The sequence below is a fragment of the Lycorma delicatula genome, chromosome 6, assembly GCF_047948215.1.
Source record: "Lycorma delicatula isolate Av1 chromosome 6, ASM4794821v1, whole genome shotgun sequence".
In the NCBI taxonomy this organism is placed as follows: Eukaryota; Metazoa; Arthropoda; class Insecta; order Hemiptera; family Fulgoridae; genus Lycorma; species Lycorma delicatula.
This window is the reverse complement of record NC_134460.1, coordinates 137703253-137729930: the sequence shown is the minus strand read 5'-3', so window position 1 is coordinate 137729930 and position 26678 is coordinate 137703253. Positions and strand designations below refer to the sequence as shown.

The 26678-nt window shown below is 30.0% G+C and overlaps 1 protein-coding gene across 3 annotated transcripts in view; it reads left to right on the top strand.

Annotated features, from left to right (window-relative positions):
- Positions 1 to 26678, top strand: part of nuf (rab11 family-interacting protein nuf) — a 657890-nt gene that overhangs the window by 400138 nt on the left and 231074 nt on the right. For all 3 annotated transcript variants that reach the window (XM_075368607.1, XM_075368608.1, XM_075368609.1), the window contains 3 exons: positions 5274 to 5363; positions 22884 to 22970; positions 25156 to 25203. In XM_075368607.1, the coding sequence (XP_075224722.1) occupies positions 5274 to 5363; positions 22884 to 22970; positions 25156 to 25203 (225 nt within the window). The remainder of the gene's footprint in view (positions 1 to 5273; positions 5364 to 22883; positions 22971 to 25155; positions 25204 to 26678) is intronic.

Genomic DNA, 26678 nt, shown 5'->3' with positions numbered 1-26678 from the left:
GATACTTGTAAAGTATGATTCTTTTAGATATTGCGAAGTTTCAGATGCATGCATTTAGTTGCTTGTTTGTAGTTATAAAGCAAATAAATTTTCACATTTTCCGAAAAATGAACAAAATTGAAGTTCTAGCAGTTGTAAAGTACTTTTTCTAAAAAAGTTTGTTAACCCCGACAAATGTACAGGAATTATTTTAAAGGATTTTTTCCCGTCGTTTCCGACGGTAAAAAAGTGGACTACTGAATTTAAAAGTTTTTGAACGCTGAAGATTTCCAAAAACAGCTACCGACGAAATCGTCACAAAAATCCACTATGCCATATTAAATGAGCGCTGCGTGAAGCGAGCTCTATTTGAGCTTGCTGTTATTGCATGATCTCGATATACTGTGTCCACTACATTTTACACGATGTTTTTAGGTGTGAAAAAACTTTCCGCTTGATGGGTGCCGCCTTTTGTTAAAAATCTACCAAAAATGAATTCGACTGAACATTTCTTAAGGGTGTTTTTTCCGTCGAGTTTCTTAGATTTTTTTTTTTAACAGTGAAAACATGAATTCAGAAATACACGCCAGAGATCAAACAATGATTGTGAAAAGGAGAAACTGCGCCATAGAAAGCGAAAACGGTTCCATCTGCAGAAAAAGTCATGGCTATGGTTTTTTTTTGGGGGGGATTGTGGTATGGTACTCATGGACTACTTGGAAATAGCTGGACCATGACCAGGTATTACACTTCACTACTTGACCAATTGAAGGGGACTATTCAGGCGCTCTTTTCCCATAATAATGCACTTGGACACACGTCTCGGGTTGTTAATGACTTACTCCATGACTTATGATTCGAAATATTTCTACAAGCGCTTTATTCACCCGATTTGTCTCCCAGAAATTACTTCCTCTTCCCATACTTCAAGAGATAGTTTTCTGGACGAAGATTCATTTCAAACGACATGTCAAAGCTGAAACCGCTTATTGTGCGATTCAATTAAACATAGAATTAAAAACGTAAAAAATTAAGAAGAAAGTAAAAATAAATATTAGAAATCATTTGCAACAACAAATACCTTTTGTGCAATTCTAATTCAGGTAAAACTCTAGATAAAGTTATTTAATTTTAATTGAATTTAAACTTCGATGTTACTGATGTAGGGTTCGTTATCGCCACTGTAACAGAAATTATCCAACCTGAGACTTATAAAGCCAGTAATTAGTGGTTTTCTCCTCTCTCTCCATCTCGAATTTTATCGATTTACCTCATTTTCAACATCCTCCTGTTACAGGAGTATGTTGAGCAATTATTACTACTGTAACAGGAATAATAATTAATAAACCTCATTGAGAGCTTTTCAACGATATATCATAATGGTTCTTATTTTCATTGGTTCCAGAGTTATAACCAAATAAAATTTTAATTAATAAAATACTGAATTTGAATCTTACAAGGGGAAGACACATCGCTTTGAATCAGACTTCACCTCCTTTTTTTTTTTAATTTAAATATATTGATTTATTAATAATTATTAATTGTAAAATAAATTTACAATAAATAATAATTCAATAAAAAAATTATGAAAAAATAAAAAAAATAAAATTTTATGTACTTTTTATTTTAAAAAAATGTCTATTATGTAATTTAATAGGCGCAAAAGGGAGTCATGTGGTGTCGACAACAGATTTTTTTGAATTAGAGGCTAACTTTCTTCGTTCAGTTTTATAATTGCCATCTAGTTATTGTAATCGTGAATAACTCTTCTCATCTTTTATTTCATCCGAGTTATTTAAAATTTTAAAAATCTACACCATCACATTATCAAATGTAAGAATTTCATTCTTTTTAAGTTTGCCTTACACAATTAGAATGAGGAACAGAACGCCCTATTTTTTACTCATGCTCTTTCTGAAATTGAAATGGTATTCATTAACATAACTTCCACTACACGTTCTATTCCTCTGTAAACTCTTGATCAATGAATCTTTAAACTGATAATTCGATAGTTTTCATATGTATCCTATTTTCTTTATTATGACAGTGGCAGTATTTTAAAAACTAGTTGGTAGCTACAACTCCAATCTCACAAATATGCATACAAATGTATAAAGCATATTTAGTCCTTTCTAACTTTTAAAACAAATTTCCCAAAATTGGGTGAATTTATATTTTTCCAAGACTCTTTCCAAATTTACTTATGTTGTAATTTTTTAATAAAATTTTAAATAGAAAACATTCTGAATGGACATACACATATATATTTTCTTTAAAACAAATAACAATTGTCTTTACTTTTTATTGGAGAGGAAGTTGCGCTAATTTATATATATATATATATAGGTGGAAAAACAATAATTATAGTAAGTCTTGTGAAAAATAATAGGTTACGTTTCTAAGATAGTGAACGAACTTTTTGTTAAATTTAGGAAAAAACACATTTGTGAAAATATATACAATATGAGTTTACCCTAATTTGTTTGTGCTATACTTTTGCACAATCATGTAGAAATAACACGTAAGAATTAAGTGCATAAGTACTTAAAAACTTTCTCAGCAATTTAAGTAAGTATATAAGTAGCTTGAAAGTTAAGTCACACATATAAAGTTTGTACGTTAGAAACTTTCTTTTGGACATTTTTTAAAAAAAGTAACAAATTTTCCATTTTATTTGGTAACATTACATGTCATTCTATGTGATGGTATATTCTGTTTTTAGTTATAATCCAAGTTATTAGGTAATATTTTAATTACCTTCACAAAATAAATGAAAATTTTTAAAGAGAGATTTGTACAGTAATTGAAATTATGATAGCAATATTTTTTCCTGCAAAAAACGAATTTAGAATTGATATTTCCCTTATGGTAAGGTATATTATTACGTATAGGGTTATATACGTTCAATAATATCACTAGTTTAGTACGAAAATTGAATATAATTCATGAAAATTCAGGTAACAGGTTAAAATTGAAAGTTATTTCCCTTCTGGGAATTATTTTTCTTTCTCCCGTACAAAAAGTTTACCATTGAAATTCTCACTTCGACTTTTACGTTGATTTATTTTTTTTTATTTTCCTTCTGGGAAATAATAAAAAAAATATATTCTAATTTATTTAATCTTCTTTTTTTAAATTTATTTCAATATAAGTACTAATTTAATCTCTTCATCAGTAAAAGTTTCTCTTCTCATATAAAAGTTTTTAACTGGTTATTTATAGAATATAATATATAGGTGCGTGCCGGCCTTCGTTGCGTAAGTGGTAGTGTCCTTTCATCCGGAGGTCTCGGGTTCGAATTCCAGTCAGGCATGGCATTTTTCACACACGCTAAAAATCATTCATCTCACCCTCTGAAGCAATAACTAACGGTGATACTGGAGGTTAAGCAAGAAAAAAAATTATAGTTTTATATAGTTTCTTTTTCGATTATTTTAACTTTTATATTTTAAAGACTTCATCTGCGGTATTAGTTTTGAGTTTTATTTTACCATCTTGACTCTTGTTTTAATTAATTTTTATTATATGTTTATTATTAATTTTACACCTTATAAGTTTTATTATTTTAGAGTTATTTTACCCTTTTATTAATAAAATTCCGGGCGATGATAACGCCCAGGCGTTTTTCGATCACAAACAAAAATAAAAAAATATATAAGTGCGAGATTTTGTGGCGGGTTCCGTCTTTTCTTTTACAACAGCATTACGCAAGAAGCAACCGATCGATTGCTTTCAAATTTTCAGGTTACTTTATTTTATCCCAGAGAAGATTTTTTAAGACTTAGATCGAGGTCCTAGCCCCTTTGGGGGTGAAATTGTGAACTTTTCGTTGTGAAAAGTCTTGTGCACTTTGATTACTATAGTTGCTACTATACTGTTTTCTTTAATTTAGTTTCTTTTACAGGTATATGTAGAATTTGTATACTTTAATTGTTATTTATCAGTATTATTCTCACAACCATGAGGAAAACGAACACAGCTGAATTCAGGGGGCTCCGCTGGGGAACCCTCTGATCTCGTTGAGCCGGTGAGGATAATGAATATTCTACATTCCTCTAGATTTGATATCCTTAAAACTTATTTTTATTACTAGTATTATTTCATAGATTTCAAGATTGTTGTTTTCTTGTATTACTGATGATATAGGTGTAATGCACGTTTTAATAAAACAAAAATAATTTTTTTGTATTTCAGCGAACATTACATTACAGTGTCATACTGATTCGCTTTTTTCTTTTTGTATCTTTTTATTTTGCCATTAAGAATAGGATAATTTGATTTATTCTCTTACAAATTTTTTGTTTATTTGCTAATCTTTTTTCCCGCCAAGTTTTCTGTATATTATTCAACCAATAAAACAAACCCTTTTTTTTGTTTGTTTTGTTGTGGAACGTAACCACGTTCACGTGAGATAACCAATAAGTTTTTATTTGTTTCTATTTTGTTCCGATAATCTAAATTAATTTGTTATATTTACACTGAATAATTGATTCATTTTACTTGGGTTATTCGCCCCCTAGGATAGAAATAGCCATGTAAGGGACTATCCTCTTTTGGTTTCCTGGTACAATTTTTAATAATTTCCTACTCACTTTCCCAAATTTTTTCAAATATTAGGAAGTACCTCCCGAGATTCTACAGGATGTAATAGGGCCATCAGTTTGCATCGTTAAGCTTAAGTTACAACCCCGAACCATTAACAGTTATTTGATTAACAATCTGGTTTCTGGGTACTCATCCTTCCACTGGGTTGATTGACTTAACAAGGGTACCACGTAAAGGTTAAGTAATGAAGTTGAATTGAGAGAAAGGCCAAGAGAATTCTCTTGAATATGTTCATATTTTATGAGAAAAGGTGTTGTGTTCATTCCGTTTCCGTATCATTACTCACATTTGCCTGAGCTGAAGCTCTTGTTACGTCAGTTCTCAGGATTCTTATGGAGAATCGTATCATTTAAATTTAATCCGATTTATATGATACAAAGAATAATAAGAATTATTTACTGTTGTTACTACATCTTACAATTTTACAGGAGTGGTAAACAATAGGCGTAATTTAGATAAACAAAGATACAGTAATTAACATCTGATATTTTTATTTTTATAATTTATTGAAAAAAGAAAGGAAGTTTTATAGTAAATACATTATATGCCGTGAAAATGCTATTTCTAATTAAAATATTTTTAAGGAATTTTTTAATGTTACAAAAACAGCCGATAAAAACTTAATTTTTAACTTCAGTGAATTGAAGGCATAATTTAAAACCAATAAATTTGTTTTTATTTCTTTTCAGCCGTTGTTCAAGCATGTCTGATGGTGAAAATTACGAATGTTTTGGTGAGGGTGATATGGATACTTCGTCTCCAGGCAGTCAACCTAATAGGTAAATAGTTATGCTATATATAAGAGTTATTGATTTCAATTACTAATTTCATTTTTTCTTGCTACTTTTAAAATAATTAGAACATTAAAGAATTGATATACTAGCTGTTCTTCGCTCTTGTATTTTATAAGGTTAATTTTAGATTTTATTTTGTATTTATTTTTTATTCTTATATTATAAGAAATAATTGTGAATTTTAATTTCATAACAATTTTTTATTTATTTCTAGGATATTCGATCTTAGTAATAAACAATCTCAAGATTTATTTCATCCGTTCTTTGATTCTTTTTTATGCTGTGGTATTAGCAAAATGTAACTAATATTTAATACGTACTGTATAGAAGAAATAAGGTTTTTTTTTTATCCAAGAAACGTTGTATGTTACTTAGACTCTCTTTGAATACAGTATATAGTACTAATAATTCATGAAAAAGCAAGCGTAACATTCATCTTGAGGGTGTTAGCTGGAAGTAAAGATACGTAAAGTTTTTCTAAAACTGCATATTTTATATAGCGATGTTGGGTTGTTTCACACTAAAAATCGTTACCTAACATGTCCATCTACCACACTCGTTAAATTTATTACTTCAGCTGTTGGATTCTATACGATTATTTTTATGTACTGTATTTTTGTCATTTAACTGCTTTTTAATTGTTCGATGTTTTATTTGTAAAAGAAGATGTATTTTTATTGGTGTTTAGTAATGTTTGAAGTAATAAAAACGTTAAAATTAACGGTTTTTTTAAACTTTTATTTCTTGAGTTACGCTTTAAGCATATCAATTTTTGCCAGTTATTTATTTTACATACTTTGCTATTACAAAGCTATCGGTATAAAAATAACTTCCACCTTTAGATTTTTTTATTTCTTAACATTTTGAGTTCCCTTCAGTCCACATAACTAAAATATTTTGTAATGATAAAAGTATTTATCTAATATACTTTCAAATGGGTGAATATTGGCGTCTGTTTTACTTTCTTCTTTTTTTTTTTAAGGAATAGTTTAACATATTTATGAAATTTGGTGAATGATTCGAAAAAAAGATTAAATTATTAATTTAATAAACATTTCTTTGTATTTAATGTATATAAGGTTAATTAAATATCTAGATGGGAGTTCAACTACATAAATATTAATCGAACTTATTTTTTTCTAAACTCTTCAAAACTATAACATTACAAATATCGTATTAAATATCATTGAACATAAAATATTTGAAAAAACCAACATACCTTAAACGTTTTAATAATATTTCCAGCATTTCTGTGTAACATCAACACTATCAGATTTAAATCTCTTTTTTCTATAAAGAAGCCATTAACAGGACGGTAATATAGTTTTCAATCTGTACCAAAGAGAAAGGGGTTAACTGAAGTTTTTTATAAATTGTTTTTTTTTTATATTTTCTTTTTTTTCAATGAAGTTTCATTATAAAGCATGTAGATTTTAACCTTTATATCACAGGGAAAGTTTACCTTTACAACGGTAGAAGGGAAATTTTTCAATTTTAAAAAGTAATTTCTTATTAAAATTGCTGAAATCATTGGCTTTTTGATGTATTTTTCATTACTTTTTACGTCAACTTGGAACAGAGTATGTTAGCTCAGGATTAAATACGTAGGGGTTTTGTAACTTTTTACCTGTTTAACTTTTTTAGATTATTATTCAAAACATTTTTATTATTTTTCTCGTCGTAGTAAAACAAATGTATAAAATTAGATTTTATAACAAAAAGTTTTATTTATATATAATTTTTTACCCACTGGACTGGTCTAGTGAAAACCCGTCGTTGCAAATCAGTTGTTTAACAGCTAATTTTCGAAGTCGAAGGTTCTGAGGTTCAAATCCCAGTAAAAGCTAGTTGTTTTTCTACGGATTTGAATTCTAGACTGGTGGATACAGGTGTACATTTCTGGTTGAAGTTCAATTAACTACATGTCTCAAGAATGGTCGGCCTGAGTCTGTACAAAACTACACTACATTTACACGTCATACATGTCATCCTCATCCCATTGAACCGTAAATCGGGTTGTTCACTAGTCGAACAGATTGCAACGTACACACTAGGTAACAAAAATTTAAAAAAATTTTAAATATTAATTTTTAGTTTTAATAAATTTTAAGTTTTATTCAAAAGCCTGTAAAAATTGTCAACCTCATTACCAGCTTTATTAAACCTTTAAATGTTTTTTAAATATAATATTAATACAGGCGGAATTAATGTAGGTCTTTTCTAAGATTAAACTAAGCAATATTAGGTTAAAATTAGGCACCTTAAATTAACACTAACTTTAGAATTCATATCTTTTCCTTGTTTACCTTTAAATCTAATTTGTGAATTTAGGAGGAGACTTTTGTTGTAGAAGTATGTAAATGAGGTGAGACAAAGTGTCAACCTCTCTTTTTATCCGTTTTATAGGCATTTAAATCATTACATTTTTATTTTTTATTAAATTTGAGGAAAATTTCTGAATTAATTTTTATTAAGGTTTTCTTTATATCCAATGTATTTCTGTGAAGATTTTTATATTTCAGATACTTCTGCTCGCAGTTCTACAAACGACGGATGGGGGAATGTTCTTTAGAAAGATCTATCTCTGTCTTATAGGTTTAGTTTCTTTTGTTTAGATGGAAAAAGAGCATATTTATTTATATTTAACGCAAAAATCCTTTTTTAGAAATGCTTTTTTCTCATTTTCCTTTTTACTAAGTACTTCCATCTTTCTCTATGCGATTGATTTTTAAATAATTGAGTACCAGCCAGTCTCTATGAAAACAACCTTATAAAAAGGACTGGCAAGTATGTTGCTGAAATTCCCCGTTATTATAATAAATTCTAAAATTTAAAACTTCTGTTGTGGTGTAAATTAAAATTATTATTATCCCTTTCACATTGTTTTATATTTACTTTTTTCCTATCTAAATAAAATTAATTTAAAACATTTTCTGTAACGCTTTCTTGAAATAGTGAAATCAATCTCATGATAATGCACACTAATTTACATTATCATAAAATGAATTTAAAATCGTCTAAAATTATAATTTGGACTTTTTAAACAAACCAAATATTTTTTATTGCAAAAAATGTAAACATTATCATTGTAATAATAGCTGAAAATCAATTTTCACTCACATAATGGAACAATAGAAGAATTTATAGAAATTCGGTATTTCTGGGAGATTGCTATTTTTTAATTTTGTGATAAAAATTATTTTTACCCAGTATAAAAAAAATTCTAATCAATACATTAAAATAATTAAAAGTATAAAAATGAATAGAACCTACATTTTTTATGATTTCTTAAAAAAAACGTTTGAATACTAACAAATGGAATTATTTATATTAGTTTTTTTAATAATATTATTTGTTTTATGAGGTAAAACTTTTTATAAAGTTCGACCTCTTTTGAAATAAAGTGCATTTATCTTCCAGTCCTCTCATTGATTAAAAAAATAATAAAATAAAATAAAAACTCTAGAATTTATTTCAAATTGATTAAATTACTTTAATCATAAATTATATTAAATCGGACCTAAAATATTACATTATATCATTGCTATCAAAGCATTCTGACCCCCGTAAAAGAAGATACCTGCCCTGTGACGACCGTTTCTTTACCGGAGGTCGTCTTTCAGACCCTTTAAACTTGATAACACAACACAGTCATCAGTTTGGCCTCTGTCAGGATGCCACCAATGCAAATACCTCGGCAGACGTTTCCATCACTGTTGTGTATTTACACTACCTTCTTCTTCCTATCAGCTATCATCGCCTTCGTGTGGGGTCTTCCAACAACGACTACCTACCACAACTTACAACCCTAACCTATAAAATTAACCGATTCGCGGAAGCGCGGGTCCCGCGTCTTCCCCTAACGCCGAAGGTTTCACACTAAAAATCTTCCTGCATCTAACTTCAATTAGATTATGTACTCAGATCAAAAATATTATCATCATACCAACAAAACAACGTGTTGATCGCTACGACAATTTTTTCCTACAATTCAATTTACTCAAAGTTCTCTTGAGTTACTGAAAAATCAAGAAATAGATTCACAAATTTAATAAGTTTCTTATAAAAACATACCCTATACCTCTCCGCTCTGATCCGCTTTCGGGAACGAGGTCAATACCTACACCCTCCCGCATCGTAGCTCCATCGCATAGTTTTCCACTTCATCCATTCTCATTTTAATAGCGAATATCAAATCTAACTAATAACCGATAGCAATACTTAACTTTAATCATACCGTACTCAAAGCCAATAAATAAATAAAAATAATTAGTACAATTCTGGGAATTTATCTGTAATTTTAATGTTTAGTTGTGTGTCGTATTTCCGCTCGAAATGTAGTAGTTTTATTACATGCAGACGAAGTATACATTATCGACAAGAAAAGTTCAAAATAAATACTAGCCTGAGGCTCTTCGCCAAACTTCATGCTTTATACGAGTCTCTGAGTGGAAATAAAAAATTTTTTTGTGCACATCACGTGACTTACTTGTATGCCTATTAAATTGCACATACACTTTTTTTTTTTAAATGAAAAGTACATAACATTTTATTTCATTAAGTTATTAATGAAATAATTTGATATTTTTTTTAAATTGTTTTTTATTGTTATTATGAATTATTATTTATCGTAAAAGTTTTTTTTTGGAATCAGAGATTAATAAATCAATATATTTAAATTTAAAAAAAATTTTAAAAATGGAGCTGAAGTCTAATTCGAACTGATGTGCCTACCCCTTGTAAGATCCAAATATTTCATTGATTAAAATCTCATTTGACTATAACTCTGGAACCAATGAAAATAAGCACCACTTATGATATATCTTTGAAAAGCTCTGAATGATGGTTTATTACTGCAGTTAGGAAAAAGTACAAAATCCAAATTTTGTTGGATTCTGAGCTTTTTTGGACACTTTTGGTTCAGTCAATTGTAATCAAAAGGGGAGATGCACAACTAGGTGTTACAATAGTCCTAAATCCAAAATTTCAACATCCTACGGCTAATCGTTTTTGAGTAATGCGAGATATATACGTACGTACAGACACCACGCCGAAACTAGTCAAAACGGATTCATGGATGGTCAAAATGGATATTTCCGTTGAAATCTAAAAACCGAATTTTTTTCGAGATTAAAATACTTCCTTTACTTCGTACAAGGAAGTAAAAAATTGAGATAGAATATAAACAATAACTAGATGTTGTAGATATTTAATTCTTTAACAGAAAGAGATAATTCAATAGTTGGAGTTCACATTACTTTGTAAACTATCTAAGGTTATACCTTAAATTAGTGTTAACAATTATTGGTGACAACTATCTAAAAAGTTAATTGCTGTTAGCAGTGAAACACCGAATATAATTAGCTCGCAAACAAATTTTACTCTTTAATTATAAATGGTTGTTTTAGCTTCAGAGTGGCTTGTTAAATATTGTCATGACATCTGTCAACCGTATCAGTATTATTATATTATGCAGCCTTGTAAATGACAGCATTCAACCAATATTTGACCATTTAATTTCCCTAAATTACAAACATTGCAGTAAAATTTTACGCCTTCGTTTATTATTTTTCCTCTGTAATATTAATTTGTAATATTCTTTTTCTATCAAAGGTATAATTTTCAACATAAATTGTTATCATTTAATTTTTTTAAAGGCATGTTAACATCAAAGAGATTTCTTTGTTTTTATATTTATCAAAGAAGAAACCATCCTGAACTAAAAATTTATATTTTTGTTTTATGTTATTTTTTCTAAAAAAGAGTGATCTGTGTGAATATTTTTTACAGCTTTCGTTATAGAAATATAATGGAGCTACAAATTTCTGCGTGCATCACACCTACAATCCGCAGAAATGCGTAGTGGGGGGATTTGGTAATAATATCTTCGTGGGAGACTATAAAAAAAAATTTTATGTTTTATTTATTTAAAAGATAGGTAATTGTTGCCTAAATTTTAATTTTAAGAATGAAGAATTTTATTAGTAAAACGCATCGAACATTTTCGTTTAGTAAAACGCATTTTTTCATTTATTACGTTTATGAACATTATTTCTTTTAGTGAGTCTGAGTATGTCTTAGATATCTTTTTGGACATATCAAGGACTTTTAATAATTTATGGTGACCCTCTGCTCCTGTTTAAGCTGCAAAAGCGTGATTGTACACAGAATGAGCTGAATGTGTTATTAATTATTTCAACAATCGAGACGTTCTTCGACATGGTGTCTCAGAACTAGGAAAAACGCTATCTAAAGGTTGCCCGCAAGGTAGTGGTTTAGGGCCCCTGCTCTGGGTTGAATTCTATTCTTTGATGCGGTTGAGATTAACTAGTGGATACCGCGTCATCGCGTATGCGGATGATGGTCTTTTGCTGGTTATTGCTGGTTTGAACGAATTTTGAAAAAAATTAATGTGATCAATGCCCCATATAAAGAAATGTTCGTGCCAAATTTTAAGAAAATTAGTTCGATCAATTCTTATATATAAGGCCAAAACTAGTACGGCACACATACGTAGATACACAAATACATATATTTTTTTAGATCTAAATAAACTGGTTGGATCCTAAAACGTAAAGATTTGCAAAATATCCGATTCCCCATTTTTGATATGATCACCATACTTTATCCTTTAATATAACTATTCTAGTTATATTCGCTGGAAAAGTAATACTCGTAAAAATTAAATAAAGTTCTTTGGCTTTATGATGGGTTTTTTTCACTGATTTAAATTCGTACCAAAGTATAGAAATTTAAATGATATTTTATTTTACAAGTGATACGTTCACTCTGTATCATAATGATTTGGTTTTGTAGCCAGATCATTATAATTCTAGAAACTGTTTGTGATAATTAAGATATTTTACGTAATTCTCAGTCATAAGATACTAGCAAATTAACAAATTAATTTAGACCTATTTTAACTGTCGTGAAAGAATGAAAATAGGAAAACTGTAGGGGAATTTTTCTTTTTATAAATTTTACGTTCTTACAAATATAAATACAGATACATCGATATTTTATTTTGACTTTCATAGAATTAAAAGTTTAAGTATAAAAAACTAAAATTTATAGATACAATTTTATTTTTAAATATTAATGAGAACGTCTAATAGCTCATATGTTTGTGTTTAATTTCACAAAAACATAATATTTCATTTGTACAATGCAACCCATGTTGTGGGATTTCGTGACATACCACATTGCGAATGAAAGTGCATTGACCTCTATTAATGTTCTCTGTTCTAATCGATAAACAGTATTGTTCGATATTACTCTTTTATATCAATAGTAGGCCTATGATACCATTGTTTCAACAACTGATCTATAAACTCTTTCTGCCTATTGCTGTACTGTACAACTGAGTACCTTCTATTTTAACCCATCTTAGCTAACAAATATATAATCTCAGTAGCTAATACGACAACCGCGAAAACGTGACCTTACGTGAATTATAGTGTAATATACATTATATATGTTATTTAGTTTTATGTTCTGTAACCTCTTTGTTTGAAAAGATTGATTTATTTTATTTGTTTTAAGTATTATTTATTTTATAATGCGTTCAACTATGAAGTATTCGCTTTACAACATTCTTAGTTATTGCTGCAAAAAATAAATCAGATGTTATTAAAATATTCTACTTTGGTATTAAATTAACTTTAGTATGTAGCAAATATTCATATTTTATTCTTATAACATACACTTGTAGAAAATTTATCTTCTTATAATTTTTTTCTTTATAAGATCTCAGACTTGATATACAAGTATTTTAAAAAGTTAAATGAGTTGTAATAATAAACTAAAAGATTCCAGACTCTTGCCGGGAATCGAATCCAAATTAGCTAATTTTATGCCAGTCTCTCAACAATTATAATAACCTGCCAACCGCTTCAATAATACATTACTGTATAAATTAATAAATCAACATTATTTTTTTATTTATATTCAACGTTATTTATTTAATTTTATTTAGGTTAGTTGTGATGTTAGCTCAATTAACATCAATGAGCTGTTTTTTTTAACTTTTATTTTACCAAGATAACTTTAAAGTACTTTATTCATTCGTGACTCAAATATAGAATGAAACTGAGTGTTCGGTATATCTTATTACTCTATTTTTTAAAGTGAAGCTAGAAACTGGTTCAATTGAGTTAGGCGGAAAGGAAAGTGTGGGTGAAACAAGACTACCAGCCTTAATTCATTATGAAATTACCTCGTTTTGCCATTCTTTTCACCAGATTTTACAAAGAAAAAAAAATGTATTATTTTATTTTTCCCGGCTTTTCGAAGAAAATTACGGTATTACTTTCGGTCGCATGATGGGAGTGGATGAAAATAAATTTTCTTTACGTTTTGATAATGAGGAGTACGAAAAATACCATTGACTTAAATTGTGGTCGCCTTATATATATTAATTTATTGGCCTATGTATAAAACGTTTTTGGCTCAAAAATTGTTTGATATAATTTCATTGAAATTTAGTTATTCGGGGATAACTAAATATCATGCTCGGTAATCATCATAAATTACCGAGCATAATATTATCATCATGCTGATGATAATATTATGCTCGGGGATGCTAGAGTCCCCCGTGCCTCATCGCTACCGCCCACCACTCGTGCAAGCACGTGCGAACGGCAGCTCCGCAGAGGGCTGTCCTTCATCCCCGAACCCCCCGATCCTTCTCTTGAAGAACCCTCGCCACAAACCCTGCAGTGGTATCCAAACGATTGGGGCTCCGCAACATGGTGACGTGATGTTCTCCACGCTGAGCGGTCAGGATAAAAATTGGTTGAATCTTTCTTTAGTTATGCTTAATTTAAGGTAAAAAATTTGAGTGGGGCAAATTAGAAGGGTAGTTTGTTATGATGCCGCTAACTGGAACGTGGAAACAAAATAAAATCATAAAAAGTCGGTCTTCTTGCATAGAACTGTACAAAATTTTTTTATACTTCAATCTGAAAAATACAGAATATATTTTTAATTCTCTGCTTGTTTTTAATTAATTAGCAATAATACAATGGATACCAAAGCTTTTTATTCAAACTTTAAAGCATTTTTACCGGTGATGTGAAATAGTCGGTTATGTAACGCATTATATGTAATGCTTTATGAATATATATCGACATAATAGGAACAATACTGCCATTTTTTCTATGTACGCGATGTACAATTTTTTTTTTTTTAATGTACGCGATATACTGCTTCGCTATATAAAATTATACTCTAATTTGTTGTTTTGTATTACTTGCCTCAAACTTTCTTATAATAATTGTTACATCACTTGCAAATAAGGTACAATACCTTTAAGCTTTCCTCAGGGAATAACAATGTAAACTATAACTCCTTGTGGCTAACACAGGGTTTTTGGGTAGAATATAATTAGAATTTCGGTTGTTAACAGATGTACAATTAATTATGTTATATTCATAAATATAGACATCAGGAAGGCTTCAAAGTAAGGTCTATTTTAAACAGTTACTAATAAAATAAACATGAAATATAGTAAAAACACTTCATACCATTACATTATTAATTGATGCTAAATGATAAAAAATCAGCTGTACATTGTTACATGACAGGTCTACCAACTTATTTAAAATAAAAAAAATATAATCATAAAACATAACGTTATTTCCATTAACTTGTACAGTATTATAGTATTTAGATGGCTAGTTAGTATAATTATTAGGAAACTGGCTTCAGAATCAGCTGTTCTTAGGTTCGATTCCTAGCGTCTTGTATTTTTTCTCCTACCGTTTCATCCACTCTTCTAAGTTAAACTCTTTTATACTAACTTGTACGTTAAAATTATCTGTACCGTGTTTAAGGTGGTATAATAAAAAAAATTTCAAAAAAGTTTTATAAAATAAATTTTCTGTAGTAATACATGACAATAATAAAATAAAAATATTCTTATTAAACGTTGAAGTTATTTGCTAAATAATGTAGCAATCTTGGTAGTCAGGTGTAACGATGTTTATTATCAGTTATATCAGAGATGATATTATCAGTTGAATAAAAACATCAGAAATACAACGAAGAAGCATTTCACTCTTAGTTTTCTCCAGGAAACCCAATATTAGGTTTGCGAATGATTTCTGTCCAATTTTATGTCGTCTACTCTTAAGTTATGGAAACTAATAGATCACAGCATAACCAATCAATATTTTCTTCCTTTATATATGGTTTACATTGTTTTACTTATCTTAAATTCGTATATAAGTGGGTGTGGATTGAAAATGCTTAATTTAAAAACATTTACAACATTTAGTTTCTTGTTTTTTTTAATGAAAGTGGTTTGTAAATAAAATCGTTTATTTAATTAAAAATTCTGGTTTATAAAAAAATTAATTAAAAAATATATCATTAATTTAGAATTGTATAAATTTACTAGAAAGATATTTCCGTAGGTTATATAATTAATTTTTTTTTAGTGAATTGAAAGTTCATAATTATTGCTTAAAATTTCATTATACCTTTAATAACTGGTATGATATGTTGCAAGAAAATTAGATAATTTACATTTATTATGCTATTCTAACCATCGCAATTATCGTGAAAACATTTTAAACAGTTTGATGTAACCGAGATGAAATTTTGTAAGTGAATTTTATAAACATATTTTTTTCATTATTGGTGAACTGTTCCTTGATTTTGAAGTCACTCATTCATACTTATGATTAAGAAATAATTCAATGAATCTCTGGTTTATGTTTACACCATTTTTTATTGCAATTGATAAATATGTATAATCTACTATGAATACTAAATTTGGACTAACCTTAAGCAATATGCCGGCCTCCCTGGTGCGAGTGGTAGGTTCGGCTTTTCACATACGCTACAAACCACTCATCTCATCCTCTGCGGAAAGAATTGCTTAACAGCAGACCCGGAGGTTAAAAAACAACCTTAAACAATATAAGAGATTAATAATAAGTAAAATAAACATCTGCTGGTAATTGTAACAACTTCATATATTGAGTAAGAAGAAGTCAATTCATTTAATTAATAAAAAAGAAATGATTTGAATCTGAACAATTATTATGTCAAATCACCGGCGTTCTTAGACATCCAACAGGCCTTTGATAAGGTATGGATACCTGGCTTACTCTACAAGTTAAAGCTACAACTTCCTCAACCCTACTTCCTAGTCTTGCGGAATTATCTTTAGGGGCGTTTTGCTCAGGTGAAATGTAATAACGAGTTTTCAAGGTTCTTTGAGATTGGGTCGTGTGTCCCTCAGGACTCTGTGCTGGACCCTGTGTTATATTTCATATTCGTTGCGGACATTCCGGCCCTGGACGATTGCATCGTCGCCACGTTCGCTGATGACACTGCTATGCTGGCCGTTAACGAAAACCCTGGCCTAGCCTCGCAGGATCTACAAATGGCGCTAGATCGTGTCAGCGTGTGGCAGAAAAAGTGGAGGATTAAGGTTAATCAAGGTAGGCACGTCACATATGCCATGCGGAAAAGTGACTGTCCCGGGGTGTACTTCGATGGTGTTTTGATCCCGCAAACGGAGACTGTGCGGTATCTGGGACTTCACCTGGATCGGCGTTTGACCTGGAAGTTTCACGTGAGGATAAGAGCAAACAGCTAAACGCAAGGTACAAGGAATTACATTGGCTGCTACGGAGGAACTCAGGCCTCACGTTATCCAATGAGATCTTAATTTATAAGGCTATCGTGCACCAAATCTGGACGTACGGTGTAGAATTGTGGGAACGGCTAATACTAGTAATGTGGAAATTATACAACGATTTCAGAAAAAAGTAGCGAGGGTAATTGCTGAAGCTCCGTGGTTCACGAGGAATGATGAGATTCACGATTATCTGGAGCTCCCGTCGGTTCGTGGGATTGCACACCAGAGCAATGTCAAATACCTACAGAGGCTTGAGAATCATGTAAACCACTTTGGAATTAATCTACTCAATAACAGCAGAAACGTCCGACTGTTGAAACGAGCCCATGTACTCGACTTTGGTTCTGCGTAACAGTTTGGAATCTAACACCGTCAAGTTTAGTGGTCTTGTATCTAATTTCTTGTTACTTCTCATTCTTTTTCTTTTTCTTTTTGTTTGTTTTGTGGACTATATGGTGCTGAAATTAATGGTTTGTGATTTATGACTGAGCTTGAAATTTCATATTCGACTTTTTAAGTTTACTTGCAACTATTTATTGTGTATTGTTTATTTTGGGGGTTCATTAAGGACCTTCTTATCACGTGCTTTTGCCAGGAAACTTACTTATGGCTCCGCAGGAGAGCCGATTGTAATTATAATTGTTATTGAAAAAAAAATCACTGATAATTTTTTCAATCAATTCACCCAGTTTTTGTATTGTCAAAATAAGAAATTTAATTGTTTATTTTAAATAACGTAATTTGACAAAACAGATAATATTTTGCAAGTATGAATCTCGAAACGTTTCTATTAATTTGTATATACAAATTAATAGTTTTATATATACTGGTACGTAAAGCATCAAATTAAATCGACGGGTACTCAGACCATTTTATTATTATTAAACGTTTATGATATTTATTATGGAAATCTTGGTACTATATTTCTAACACAGATTTTAATATAATTCTATTAACTAACACTTAATTTTCTTTTTTATTTCTTTATTCAATCTGCTAATAAGTATGCTAACGTCAAATAATAGTTACCTGCTTGATTATGAGAGAATTTTAATTATGTAAGTGTAAAACTAAGCTCCGACTAGGACCTTTCAAACATGTGTGTAAAAGGATAGCTTACTTTCATTTTTCTAGTTGTCAGATATTTTTGAAATTTCGGTAAAATTCCTCATTCTGTATCTTTATTCATTTTTAGATCTATAGAAATATATATCTATATAGTTTTTTGAGTTCTAGTTCTTCGGGTTTTATAACAAATCCAAAGTCGGAAATCCCAATAAAATGTTTTTTTTATTTCAAATATTAATTCCTTTGATTCTTGTATCCTTTTCTCTAATTTTTACTAAAATTGAAAAGTAACTAAATCATAAAAACCTGTTCCTGCAAGACGGGGATGAAATTTTCGACGGTAATTTTAAAAGAGTTTCTATGAATAATTCTTAAAATTCTGGTGGGTTTTATTTTCGTAGCTTGATATTTTTCGCTAAAATTATTTTTTTTCCTGGTAAATCATAAATACAGTTTTTTTCCAAAAACTGAGAAACCCCATCCTGTTTCAAATGAAAATAATATTCTTTCCAACAAAGGTTGTATCATATATTTGTGGTGATTTTTCTAAAATTTACACTATAATTAAAGTGGTTTTCACCAAAAGAGAAAAGTTTAATTCTTTGACCTACTTTTAAGGCGGTATAGCTTGCCGGTAAATATTTCAAGTAAAGAAACAGGGTAAGTACTTAAAGTATTTCAATCTTGTAAATTAGCGTATCTTTTTAAAATAATTTCATTCCCCGAGTTTCATTAAAACAAGTTTTTTCTTTCATACGTAATCTAACGAACCATGTAATTATCTCATACAGAAATAGATCATTTAAAGTCTCAAACAGCTTCCACTATACGAAAAAATAACACTGTAAAATACTACATGTTCTTGGTTTAAGTCATCGTTCTTACCTAATAATAGAAATAACTGGATTAACTTAAGCTTTCCATATTCAACAAATACAGTGATAAAAAATTACAAAATCGGTCTAGCGAATATTTTAATTTTAAGCAAACATCTGTTCAACAAACACATAGACACCATGATTTATATTTAAAGATATAAATACTATAAGATATAATACTATGATCTATATTTTTAAAGATAAATCATATTATCGCAGTAATCATAGTATATCTTGGGTTTTTCCTTCCATTACATTTCTTTTTCAAAAAAGATTTATTTAAAATTAAAAGATATTTTCTCTGTAAAATTTATTTTTTGTCTGACTAATTGTTTTTTTGAGATAGATATTTATGTAGTACCTCTAAATGAAATCTAAGTAAAACTCAACATTTTATTCACATTATTAATTACGAAAATCGGACAACATTTTTCAAGTTACAGGCCTGTCAATGGAAAATATTTTAATAAAATTTGAAGATTTACAAAAATATTTGTTTGAGAATTTTTTTACACGACTGCCCAGAAAGGGTGTAATTAGGTGTATGTTTGTATGCTTGTAGGTATGTAGGTTAGTTCCACAGTAGCAGCTCGAATGGCTGAACCGATTTAGATGTATGAAAGCGCCTCCCCGCGTTAGAATCCTTACGTTACAGGGAGAATATATATATATATATATATATATATATATATATATATATTTTTAAATTTGAAAAAAATTTACTATATACAAAACTGTCACTCGCATGCTCTTTAATTATCGTATATTAAAGGGAAATGTTTGTCACCTACACGCTTAATGCGCTCCTTTGAAAACTCAAGTGTGCGTAGAAGTTCCCGATTGCGACCGCTAGGTGGCGAACTCTATTTGCGTCGATGCTCATAAAATAAAAAAGGAGCTTGAATGGCTCTTGCAATTTAGGGTAATGAGTAACGAAAGAAGATTACAAACTGAGTACTTCTTACGTCCTCTCAACTTTAGAGTTACATAAATCTCAGCAAAATGTTTCTGTTTCTGGTCGCTTACGCCAAAATGGAGTTGAGCGTAATAATGTTGTTCAAAACATTCATTCACCTTGTGATGCGTAATATGCGTGGGACTCAATCATATTAGCAAAAAAGCCTTCACTGATTTAATAACAACGGTCTGAAATTTTGGGACTCCAAACTTCTATATTATACTATCGTGTAAATGAAACATAAATAATCTACTTTTTAGATTTAAAACGTACTTTATCCAAGTTACTTTCTTAAAATCAAGTAATGAAATATTGCTGTGAAGTAATTGATATCGCACTATATCACGAGGGGCGATCTTGTTTATTGGGGGCATGAAACTGATATATATGATTGCGGCTGAAAGGCAACTGAAGTATGTTGCCAAGAAGTTAGGTGGGCTAACTTCGGAAAAAATTCGGGTGGTAGAGCAATATGGTAATGCTTTGTGGTAGGTCATATTGAATGAGTCGGTGGACGGGCTTTACACGTATGATCTCTTCCCAAATGTTGTGGATTTGTAGGTTGCCTCTTGGGTTCATCCGAACAAATACGTGACGCAATTTCTTTCTAGGCACGGTGCTTTATGGGCTAGACTCCAGAGATTCGGCCTGGTGGATTCAAGTATGTGTCCATAGTGTGGACAACTGGACACCGCTTATCACGTTCTATATGAATACGCGAAACTGAGATCTTATGCGCACGGAGGCCATTTACCGGCTTGATATTACCGGGTAGGTATTGGATCTCCGAGAAAATTGGAAGCATCGGGACGAATGGGCAATTGTTGAGAGCTTCATTAGTTATGTAGTACGGGTTTTTTGTTTTGTATTTTGTTGTTTTTCTTTTCGTTTTATGTTGTGTTGCGAGTTGGACTCAGTTCTTGCCGACAGGTAGAAGTTATTGATTTCAATTCTTTTGTTTTTGTTCAGTCTTGTTTAAGACTTCGGTTCAATATGTGTTTTGTTTTTATTAATTAATTTTAGGTAGAGTAGTACACCGATGGTAATGTCTAATGGCATTCGCATCGGAGGCATCCTGACTGAGTCAGGAACAAGTCTGAGAGATGCCTTTTGCCGAGATTCTGAAGATGACCTCCGGTAAAGCCCATTAGGGCTAGGTACGGAAGGGATGGTGTGGCAACCGTAACTGCCACATTGAAGGTGTCTTCCCTACGGAGTCAGGACGTGAAGTAATTGAAATTATTTTCATGACTTACCTTCTTTGTTCATAAATTAAATTATAACTATTTTAATTTTTTTTTGTAAATTTTCTCCGGATGGTTAAGCAACGAAGATTGGACGCACTAAGAAATAAAAATTCACCACTTTAAAAATTTAATTAACTTAAGAATTATAATTCTGAAAGGAATTCTTTGAAGAAATTTATTGTTCTATAATATTGTAAATCTCTAAAATATCACTTATTAATAATAATTTTGAAACTGGAATCAAAACTTTGGCTGTTGTAGAAGTTAGAAAGGCACCTTAAAATAGAAAAGGACTTGAAAAATAAATAGGTTTGTAGAAAGCAATTAAATATGTCATATCGGGTACGCTATACCATATTTTTCGCATAACATTGACCCGGATTGTACAATTGACCTTTCCGAAAATACACTTTCTTTAAGAATATTTTAATTACAGACAGCCATTTTATTAGTGTAATCTAACCGAAGCTTTCTCCTTTTATTGCCGCATGGATTAATTAAGTGAATTGATTTCCGCAAAGCATCAACTTTTCGAAGCTTTTCAAGGCTGTTATATTCCTTTTAAATTGTTAAATACTCTGTCATTAGAGTAGAAGCCTTTTAAATGTGGATACGTAATTAAAGTGGAGAAAATAAATTGAGAATTGAAGAAGGTATGAATAAAGTTGGAGAGCACAGAAATATAATTAAAGTAATAAAGAACAGCAAAATGTTGATGAGGGATCGATTGGCCTGAAGACTAGCTATTTGCTGACACCAGCCAAACGGCAGAACTCTGATCATCCATAATATGATTCAACCAAATTATTAGCTTCTATGTTAATTTATCTTCGTTTACCGATTTTTTCTTTCTTCAATTATCACATTTACACAGCTCTGATTTCTTTCTTTTCCAAAAATTTTTCATCCTTTCACTCATCTTTCTTTTCATGTCATCGTTCCAATTACGGTATCGCTTTCATTTCTGCTCTTCTAGAAATTCAGATTCATGTATCCTTTATCTGAAAGTTTTTCTGATAAGAATTCTGCTTTTTGATATATTGAGTTTTTTCAAATCTTTTTATTATTCTCTAGATAGCTTAGTTTTTCCAAAAAAAAAAAATCTGTTCATCTGCCCTCATTTATTGTATACAGGTGTCCAAAAATTTTTTATCTAATTTTCTTCATTGTATGTTCTATTTTTTCAAAATTTTTATAAATTTCCTCTGTTATCCATAATTTATAAATATTGTTTTCATATCTTTGGACCTTTTATTTTTCTTAGATTCTTTTTCTGAAAATTTTTATCATCTATCTGCCCCATATAAGGATTCTGGAAGTATTACCAACTTGTAATAACTCAGTTTTGTGTTTTTGGAAACGGATTTGTTTATATATAAACTTTGTTAAATGATATGCTATTTCCACCTTCTGTAATCTATCTTTCATCCCCGTTAGACATTTGCTATAATTTCGCGAAGTTATTTAAATTTGTTAATCCTTTTCTTTTTTTTCTTTTGAGATTTTTCTTAGATTAATTTGTTTTATTTGAGAACTATTATGTTTTTTCATAAGAAAAATTAGGCCGGTTTTATTTATGCATTCTAATTTTTGAATCGATGATTTTCGCTTCTGTAATTTTAGTTATGTTAATTAAATCGCCTGCAAAGGCTAATATAAATATGTTCACATTCATAATATTATGTATTTTTTTTTTTTTTTCAGTGGTGACGGTGTGGTTAGAAGTCCTAACAGTAATTCTTTACGCCGAAATACATGGTTACGAACCAGTCTTCGAAGAACACCTTCAAAGTAAGTAAATATTTTTATATTTTATAATTTACAGTATTTAGAAATTAAACTAGCATATTAAGTTTTAGGTAACATAAAAAAAAATAATTGTTAATAATTATCTTACTATTTTACGTAGTGAGGTCCATTTTACGTAGTGATTACTGTTCTAATTTTGCTATTTTTTATATCGTTCTCATTACGAGCATAATAGAATAATTTTTATCAAATTAAACTGATTTTACTGGAAGTTATTTCACGGTTTTTTTTTAATTCGTTTTGTTTAGGTTTATTGTGCATATGAAATAAACTGAGCCATTCATTCGAATTAAAGATGAAGATAAATATAGTTATGAAGATGTTATTTATAATTAAATATAAGGGAAATATTAAAATGAATTCAAAGCTAGGGATTGCATCCCCTAGGGAAATCATAGCATTTTAATTGAAAACTGAAGTGAATACTACATAAATTTATGTTAGATCTCAGCGGTACTGACACAGTTTTATTTTTAGTTTTAAAATATACACTCATTTATTACAGTGCGGAATTTCTTGGAACATTTAAATCAGTTGATTTAAATATTTAAGTCAATTAAATAAAGTTGAAGTACAATTTTTTTAATAATTATATATCAGATTTATGTGAATCAGCTCACGAAGAAACGGAAGAAATTTCAGGATATATTTTACTAATTAAAATAAAGAAAAAGGTTCATGTAAATATTGATCCGAAAATACTTCGTGTTCGAGTTATAACTAGCATATAATATCACCCTGATTTCCTGCCCAAAGGTAAAACCATACTTAGATACTCAAATATTAGCACCAAATTATTGGTTTCATATGTTTTTTTTTTTTTTTTTACTTAAAAGATTGAATAAAATAGGTCCCAGAAATGTATCTTTAATAATTTTTGAGAAAAATATTGTCAAACAGAAAATATGGTATGGAAAAAGCAGAATTGTATTTAGGTATGACGTATAATAATTTCATTATATTTCCAGTGAACATATATATATATATGTATGAACATTTATTCTGTATAAAAATTTCTAAGAAACTTAATTTGCTGAAAATCTATATAAGTAATGTCAATTGAACATTAGTTTAAGAATTTTTATTAAAAATTAAACAAACCGAAACCTGGCAAAAAATACTGTATTATAACTTTAAACCAAAATAAGAATCATTTCAATATTGCAAAATATTTAAAGACAAAATCAGTTATTAAAAATAACTCTAATGATTTACATTAATTTTCTGAAACGTACTAGAAATAAAGTTCTGGGATCTGTTTTATCCATTTTTCAGCTAAAAAACCGGGAGGTTCATTCCTTAATTTAAGTTCCAAGGATTTCAGTGTAACTTCATTTTATCCTTGGAGAAAAACTTCTTTTTAACCTATTGAAAGCAAAGCGTTTCTAGACCAATGTTTTTTTTCTTTATTTTTCACTTTTAGACTGTGCCCTGAAATTATTTCCTTTTTTTAAACACTCTTTATGTGTTTTTTATTTTATGTTAACCTCCCATCAATTAAATAAAATTAATTGTAAATCTTTTTTAAAAAAAAATCATCATTATATGCAATCCTTCCCTACTTCCGAACGCAGAATTTCTTAAAACCGTAGAATATCCAATTTTTTATATTCCAAGTATTAAGTTTTTCTGTAGTTTTAAAAGAATTAAATACCGTGATAAGTTAAATATTTTATCTTCTTTCTTTCATCTTTCGACTTAGATCAATCCATCTTCATCAGTTACGCTTCAGCGTGAAGTTCTCTGTAGGCATAAATCTTATTCATTGTCTGATATGTATTAAAGTTTATAAATCAGTTTTATTAATTTTAAGTCAAGTTACTTAACCGTAAAGCTTTCACTGAAATAACAAACAAAAACGTATATAAAATACTCTTTATTACTTACCCTCTCACTTGAACCATCTACTTATCGTTACCTTGATAAGGAACTGATCCAAAATATTCTCTAATGAAAAAAGAAATGTTGAGCCAGATGAATGAATCCAATTCATCTTGAATCGGCAATCCAAGGTCATCCAGATAAACCGTGCTGGTACTACTCTCCGTTATGTTGAAAATAAATCCATTTGTCCGTTAATAATATAATAAAAATTCATAAATAAAAACATTGTTATTAATTAATATTATTTATATGAAAATAATTCGGCATGTTTTCTTTTTTTTAGTCATCAAGAAAATCTTCCGAACAGAAGATGGGGTTCTTTTAGACAAACGTAAGTATGATTTTTTATTCTGTTTTATTTTTTTATTATTACATGATTTATATAAATTTAGTTTGATGTTATTACTTAATATAATAAAGATTAATAAATATAATAAAGATTATTTTTTGTTTAAAATTCTTAGCTCAAAACCGCTTTCATAGTTACTTTATTTTAGTCGATTTTTTATTTTTTTTTTACTTGTAATGAAATTATTTATTTTGAATTCATAAAGATGTCGGATATAGTGATGAAACACGTTAAAGAACATGTTGAAAGAATATTTTTAATAAGGAAAAATATTTTAATACTGAAAAAAAAATTTCTTACTGATTTAAAAAATTATGTATCAATTTTAATAATTGCACAACCTAGATTTCAAAAGAAATGTACGAACCATTTGTGTAGTCTAACCATTACTTTCACTCCAACATCTTTATTTAATTATTTAAGAATTAATTTTAAGTAATAAATGTAACTTTATTTTCAATCAAGAAAAACTATTCCGTGTGATCAGTACATTAATTTTGTTGTGATGTATAGAAATTGAAACGAAATGTACGAATGATTCACGAAGAATGTAAAAACTTTCAGGAAATGTTCTGCTGATGAAAATAAAGAAGAAAGTTCACAAAAATATAGGTTCAGAAACGGTTCATCATCAAGTGTCGGCGAGCGAAAGATTTTGCCCTTTCTGCGCCTTCGGTAAAATAAAGCCAGACTGTAATTCTTGGAATCCCCGTAAGAATTTCGAAGTTTATTTAAAACAAAACAAAATGTGAACATTTCCAATTTTCATTAAAAATAAATGGTCCCAATACCTGGTTGATTCCAAAACGACTTCACAAATTTAAAAGCATATAAAAATTTATTTACATAACATACAGATTCGGATTACAGCCAAACACATCAAGTTTTGACTCACGTAGTTCATTAGTACCGAATTCGACATTCCACAAACGACTGTTTAACGCGTATTTTTTTTCCTTCTTTTTTTCCACGCCACTGGATACGTAACCGCAACCAATCATAAACTCGACTCCGAGAGGTGCCATAGCCTCTAACTACCTCGTTGAGAACAAAGTTCCCTCCAGATAGCCGGAACTCAGTCTTTTAGGCGCCATGCATCTAATGAGGGGACCCCAAAGAATCTTCCCACCGGGACTCGGTCTTTATGCCTTGTCTCTAATTGGGAACCCCCGAAAAGATCCCCCACCGGGACTAGATTTTACTTTCCCCCAAACGGTACTGCAAGGGGGAAACCCGACCCGATCATCGTAAGCGGGAGACCGAGGCCTCCCAACCCTCTCGGGTGGGATTGTCCCTCAGAGGTACCATGATATTCCTACGAAGAAGCAGTTCCAGTTTCCGATGGAGCCATATTACATCCGCGACCCCCGGGCGCATGCATGACAATGTGACTTGCAGGATAATTGGGTCAGCAGAACCCTAGGTGCTGACACGTAGGGTTCTGCTGACAGCTCTTC